This window comes from Sinocyclocheilus grahami, unplaced genomic scaffold (assembly GCF_001515645.1).
Source record: "Sinocyclocheilus grahami isolate Dianchi unplaced genomic scaffold, SAMN03320097.WGS_v1.1 scaffold41.1, whole genome shotgun sequence".
NCBI lineage: Eukaryota > Metazoa > Chordata > Actinopteri > Cypriniformes > Cyprinidae > Sinocyclocheilus > Sinocyclocheilus grahami.
This window is the reverse complement of record NW_015505220.1, coordinates 2031674-2038724: the sequence shown is the minus strand read 5'-3', so window position 1 is coordinate 2038724 and position 7051 is coordinate 2031674. Positions and strand designations below refer to the sequence as shown.

The window sequence follows — 7051 nt, the reverse complement described above, 5'->3', positions numbered from 1 at the left end:
ATATATATATATATATATATATATATATATATATATATATATATATATTTCATTATTCTAATATTTTTTATTCTTTGAACAGCATTTATTCAAAACAGAAATATATTAACTTACTGACCCCAAACTTGCTCTCTGTGCATGCGATCCTTAGATTAAAATGTTTTTAATTTATGTAAAAATCATGGAACTGTGTTTTACATAGTTGTTTATTATTTTCCATCGCAGCTGATGTGCTATTCTGCCTCTGCGGCACATACTGTATTACATCCTCTGTTTTGGCCTTATGGAGCACCTGTCCTCACTTCAGGCATGAATGCTCGCTTAAGATGTGATTTACTGGGACAAGGTGACAGTTTCTGCTGAGGGCAGTTCAGGAAAAAGAGAAGGAACAGGCTACTGTACCTGTAACATGCAAGACTTTCTTGAAAATGCTCACCCGTCAAGAAAATGTAGCCAGCATAAAGTCACAGCGACAGGGTCAGGTGGGCTAATCAGAGTTCACAACCAGCAGCTTGCAGCAGCCATGATACCGACAAAGTCTTTTGACAACATTTCATTTCTCTGAACGTTAACACACCAGCTGCATCGCACTAATTTTACAAAACATGAACAGCTACATTGTTTCTTGTCATTTAACCTTTATAGCTGAAGCCTGCGGGATTTGCTATAAGGAACAAGCTCTTATGAAAACCAAAGATGTTTACTTCTTATTCGTTTTTATTGCATTTTTAGATATGGTAGCTGTGCTTTCCACAAGATGACTGCAAAATGATGTTGTTATAAGATATACTTTTATATGATTCAATGCTGAAAAGTATTAAAATTGCCCATTTTTTTGCATCTTGTGTATTTTTTTTTTTGCATTAGAAGTGTGAAAAAAGTCAGAGTGATGGAGTAGCCATCAGGAAGTTATAAATCTCAGTTGACCAGAAGAGGAAAGTAATGTTACAGCAGGTCAGAAGGTACGATGTGAAAGCACTTCTCTACCTCCTGAAATCATTTCAGATGAATGTTCAGGCTCAAACACTCTCTGCACAGAGAAAAAAACATATTATTTGGAGCCCTGAGGGGGATTCGGCTCTCAGCTGTAGTGTGATGTCCCTGTCGAACTGCAGAGTGCACTAAACACTGGATAGTTTGTTCACTATGAAAAATCATGCAAGATCTCCTTGTGATGCACAATATCATTTGCGATGATGGATGCAGCGGTTACGCTCAATCAATAACGCAACATTATAATGATACAAGAACCCTTCCTGTGGAGCTCTTGGGCTGTTAACAAAGTCACCAAACAATCAATAGCTCTGTGCTAGTTTGTAAGCAAATTCAAATTGTGATTTTGGGGTATTATTTAGACATAAAGCTTAATAAAAAGGAAAATGTGTAGTTAAAGTAATCTTTTAAAAGGAAAATGCTTCCCTTGCTGCTTGCCATGCCTAATCAAACTCTCTAATAAATATAATTTTCTAATCTTTTTATATAAATATAAAAAATATTGAATATATTAAAAATATATATTATAATTATAGTATATAATTACTTAGAAATAATTATTTTAGATATAATTTGTTACATATTTTATATGATTTTAAATAATATAACAATGTAATATAATAATATCATCTTTTAAAAGCAAAATACTTATATTTATATATATATATGTGTGTGTGTGTGTGTGTGTGTGTGTGTTATTATTTATTATTATTTAGACATGAAGTGATGCAGTGTAATAAAAAGGAAAGTAATATGTGTAAAGTAATACTGAATATGTAAAGTCATATTTTGTTCTTGTTCTTGTTTATTTATATAGCACAGTTTAATACAACACCAAGTTGCCCAAAGCGCTTCACATTATCACAACATCCATAAGAACAGAGATAGTTAAGAATAATAATTAAAAAATAATAATAACATAAATATATATATATATATATAATGTAATATCATATGACAGAACAGCTTCCTTTGTAGCTTAATATACTTAAATATAATTATAATTCAATTTAAATATAACAAATAATAAAAAATAAAAAAAAAACAGGAAAATAATTAAATATATCAAAAAGTTAAATAAGTGCAAAAAATTATTTGGCATGACACATCTTAAAATGTCTTTTTTTTTCTTTACTCAGATAACACTGCCGGTGTGGTGACTCTGCGTGGCGGCTTCAGACGGCGCTCTCAGGAGATCTACCATCTTCCCGTTTTGATTGAGGACGGTGGCCTCCAGACTTTGAGCAGCACCAGCACCCTCACCATCCGAGTGTGCGGCTGTGACACCGATGGATCTTTATTAACGTGCAGTGCTGAAGCCATTTTCCTCCATGTGGGCCTCAGTACCGGAGCCCTGATCGCTATTCTGGTGTGCATCGTCATACTGCTGGGTAAGCAAACATTCATCCATCAGAGCGTTAGACAGAGAGCGAGAGAGAGATGCCTGTCCAGACTCCATATACCAGATGGAATCATAACTCTGTTTGCGTCTGAATCACATTATCCAACAAACTTTTTATTAAATGGCTATTTTTGGAATGGAACACTAAATACTAAATAAACTAAATACTGTACACAGTTTTTACTGATTGACTCTGAATCACATTATCCAACAAACTTTTTATTAAATGGCTATTTTTGGAATGGAACACTAAATACTAAATAAACTAAATACTGTACACAGTTTTTACTGATTGACTGATTGATTGATTGATTGATTGATTGCAATTTGAATCCAATTGGGTGCAAAGAACATTTCACTGTATGTGATTCATTCAGTTTTTCCATGTTGAGTGCATTGCATTATGGGATAAAGTGTTCTGTACATTCTGTACAGTGTGCTGTGTTACATCACGCTCATTTTGACACATGTAGTGCTGGAGGTCATCTGGGTTTTCTGTGCATACAGAGAATCTGCATACTGTGCACAGAATACATACTAATAGAAGTAATGTAATATGCTATTACAGTACGAACATCATTATTTTGTGATTATAGTAGTTCTGAAACTTAGTCATGAAACACATTTGCAATTGATTTTATTTCTATAACATGACGTATTTTAAAGTGAAAGCATATAATAATGGAAAAAAATAATATTGATTGGATAATGAAAAGTGCAAGAATGAGTCATTTGGTTTGAGGGAAAGGTTTGAGAAATAAGTGCATTTTGTTCTTCAGTCTAAAAGTATATGCGACTTTTTATCTCATAATTCTCTTTTTTTCCCCTCAGAATTACGAGTTTATCTCTCACATTTGTAAGCTATACATTTGTAATTGTGAGTTTACATATCACAGTTTTTTTTCTCAGAATCCTGTGTTTATATTCCATAATTTTGACACTTTTTAGGAATTTGGGAGTTTACATCTTGCGATTCTGATCTCTCTCTCTCTCTCTGTCTCTTTTTTTTCATTTTTAATTCTAATTTAGAAATTTTTAAATCTTGCAATTCTGACTTTTGTTCTCCTTTTCCTTTTTTTAATTATTTTTTTTCTCATTGAATTCTGAGGTTATATCTTGTAGTTCAAGATTTTTTATCTATGTTTACATCTCACACTTCTGACTTTTTTTCTAGAATTCTGAGTCATCTTTTTTTTCCCCACCACTAAATAAAAATAAAAAAGGAAACTGTGACGTTTTATCTTTTGAGAAACAAAGTCAGAATTATGGGTTTATATCTTGCAATTGTACGTTTCTGAGAGAACTGTGAAAAACATCTGAATTGTGAGGGAAAAAATTATTTATTTATTTGTTTATTTTTTGTTAGAGCTCTTCTTCTTCATCCTAGCGTGTATCCTGCGTTGGTGCAGAGTCTGCTTATTTGCACGCCTTTTGCCACTCAGCACGGTCCAGGGCATCAGGGATTTTTTGGTAGAACTGAATGTGCATTTATAACATATATATTTAAATTTTGATTTCATGAATAATTTGTTTCTGCTAGCTTTAGGCTGTTTTTGGACTGCATGGATGCATGCTTTTTTAGATGGAATATACATAGGCCGCTCTGAAACTCTCTGGGGTGGTTTAATTAAAATACACTTGTTAATTAAGTGCCTGTTTATTGGTCGTTCTAGACAGGTAAGGAGGAGGATAGCTGGATTAAGTAAATAAGCACGAGTTTAAATGAGCCTAGTCTTCACCCATCAACGTCATAGTAAAAGCCGTAAATCTCTGAGTGCCATTAACATCAGAGCGCAGGCTGAATTACTCTCCATGTTAACTTAACCCCCGAGGTCTAGACGGGGAAATCTCTGGAGATATAAACCCAGCTCATTTGCATACGGGATGTGCGGGAGGTTGAGGTGGAGGGGTGCGGAATGAAGTGGAGACTTTTATGGCCTCGTTTCCATGGTAATTTGTGTGGGCTGGCTGGTCATTAAGTAAGAGCATGCTCAACAAAATGAGGTTAGCACTCGGCTGTCCTCGAATGAACCTCAGACACAGATCTCAGCATGCGGTTCACTGCAGAATGTATGTCACAAATGATGTGTATGCCCACCAGATTGACACTTTAGATGAAAGCATGCATGACAATTTTGTGATGCAGATCATCTGTGAACCAGAGCAGAAAGCGAACAAAGGTCAAAGCTTTGACCTTGCAGTATACCAGAGGTCATCTATATTCTTTTATACGTATATAATTCAAAATTGTTCATATATTACTGGTCAAAAGTTTGGAATAAAATATGTTTAATAAGTATTTTTGAAAGAAGTATCTTTAATAATTTATTATAAAATTTAATCATTTTATTTTATTAAAGGGGTCATATGACGCTGCTAAAAAAGAACATTATTTTGTGTATTTGGTGTAATAAAATGTGTTTATGCAGTTTAAGGTTAAAAAAAACACATTATTTTCCACATACTGTACAGGCTGTGAGTCAGCATTATTTGTCAGAAAACCTACTACTTTCCCAGGAAACAGTCCTCGTCCTCCGTAAAATACATTGCACACACATTAATATATGGGTTAAACTGTTCTGGAACAGTGTTGTAAATACAACTTAACCCCTGATTTCTAGTTGTGTCCTCTTTTGGAAGGCCAAACAAAGTACTTTTGCTTTCACAACGAAACACACAGCGTCTCCACGACATGGCGGCGGGGGCAACAGTACTACAGCGAGAATAAAAGTTACGCCTTCTTTCTTAGCGTGAACATTTGGGCGGCGTTATGCAAATCTTCCCACACAGTGACGTAGACATGTGGGGGTGTGTTTAAACAAGAAGTTTTAGGAGGGCGTGGACGAGTCTTTGTATAAAGAATATCTCTTTGGATTTGAGACTTTAGTCTTTTCAACTTTAGGGATCTTATCTATGCACAAACAGCTTGTAACACTCCAAAGAGAAAGAAAAACTTGAAATCGCATCATATGACCTCTTTAAATTATTTCAGTATCTTTTAAAATGTAATTTATTCCTGTGATGGAAAGCTGCATTTTTTAGCATCATTACTCCATAATATGCTGATCTGCAGCTCAATAAACATTTCTTATTATTATCAACACTGAAAACAGTTGTGCTGCTTAATATTTTTGAAACTGTTATTATTTTCAGGATTCTTTGATGATTCTTTGTTAAAAAGAACAGAGTTTATTTGAAATAAAAATATTTTGTAACATAAATGTTGCCATGTTTATTGTCATGTTTGGCAGGTTTAATGCATATTTGCTGAATAAAAAAAATAAAATAAAACTAAAAAATAACTGACCTCAAACTTTTGAACCATAATTATTATATTATATTATATATAAAAAAAAAATTAATAATAAATCCTATCCTAAAGTACGATGTAACTTAATCCTCCACATTTATTTTTTGCATTAATGAAACTACTGCTTGCTTCTGTTCTTACTGTGGTAATCATGTCTGGTCTTATTTCTCAAATAATATGTTGCCGCCTTATTCACTCAAGTTTACCCATTTTGTGATGTTAATGAGCTCTAACGTTTAGATTTGTTTAGATTTGACTATTTTCATTCCTTACCTTCGCTGCTGTTTCAGGTTAGCATTCTGTCCACTTCCTCCATTAAATTTCAGCTCATTTCCTTTGTTTATCCCTCAGCATTACACCTACGCTGAACAGTAGGCTGGCTCCTTTTTTTTTCAAAGAAGATCATATTAAGTTGAATCACAAAAGAAAAAGGGTCAGACTGAGACCTCAAATGCAATTTAGGCCTCCCTGCAGTAGCCATTATGGTTGAAAGAAAACAGAAATGCATTACATTAACAAAAGGAGATATTTTGGAAGAAAATTATTCACCTATAGCAAAGCTGATGAGTTATTTTTGACAATGGCCATGTTAAAGTCAACATAAAATTAAAATAGACTCTTATTTTTTTCTTATTTATGTTCCTAATCTACGCCATAATTCACAAGCACACACTATTTCAATTATTTAAAAAAAAAAAAGATTGTCTTCAAACTATCTGTCTGCAGTATATATCTACCTACATTGCTGTACCTCAGAAATTACTTTAGTTTTCAGCTGATATCACAAATCTCTCTTAAAAGTAAGCTTGTTTCCACCACAAGATAAAAAAAATAATAATACACACAACTGAAATAAATAAATTAGTAATAGTAATTGTGAGTTTTTAATCTTGCAGTTCTGGATTTTTCTCACAATTATGCCTTCCTTTTCTTGCAATTGTGAGAAAATGAATCAAAATCTCAGAATTGCGAGATATAAACTCAAAAAAAGTTTATGTAACTGTGAGATAAAACATCACATCTTTTTTTATTTTGTATTTTTAATTCCGTGGTCGGAAATAAATAAATAAATAAACAAAATAAATAAAATCAAAAATAGTTGTAAAAAAAAGTCAAAATTGTGAGTTTAATCTTGCAATTCGGACTTTTTTCTCAGAATTGCGAGTTTATGTCTCGCATTTCCATGTTAATATCTCACAATTCTGATTCTTTTTTTCTCTGAATTGTGAGAAACAAAGTCCAGATTGAGAGATAAAAAGTTGTAATTAGTACCCAGTCATAATATATATATATATATATATATATATATATATATATATATATATATATATATATATATATATATA

At 32.8% G+C, this 7051-nt stretch overlaps 1 protein-coding gene across 2 annotated transcripts in view; it reads left to right on the top strand.

The window, feature by feature from the left end:
* The window catches only part of cdh12b (cadherin 12b), a 138576-nt gene that overhangs the window by 128411 nt on the left and 3114 nt on the right, over positions 1-7051 (top strand). For both annotated transcript variants that reach the window (XR_001608923.1, XM_016267949.1), the window contains exon 11: positions 2133-2384. Coding sequence is in view for 1 of the 2 variants with exons in the window: in XM_016267949.1 (XP_016123435.1) it covers positions 2133-2384 (252 nt within the window). In the remaining variant the exon portion in view is untranslated. The remainder of the gene's footprint in view (positions 1-2132; positions 2385-7051) is intronic.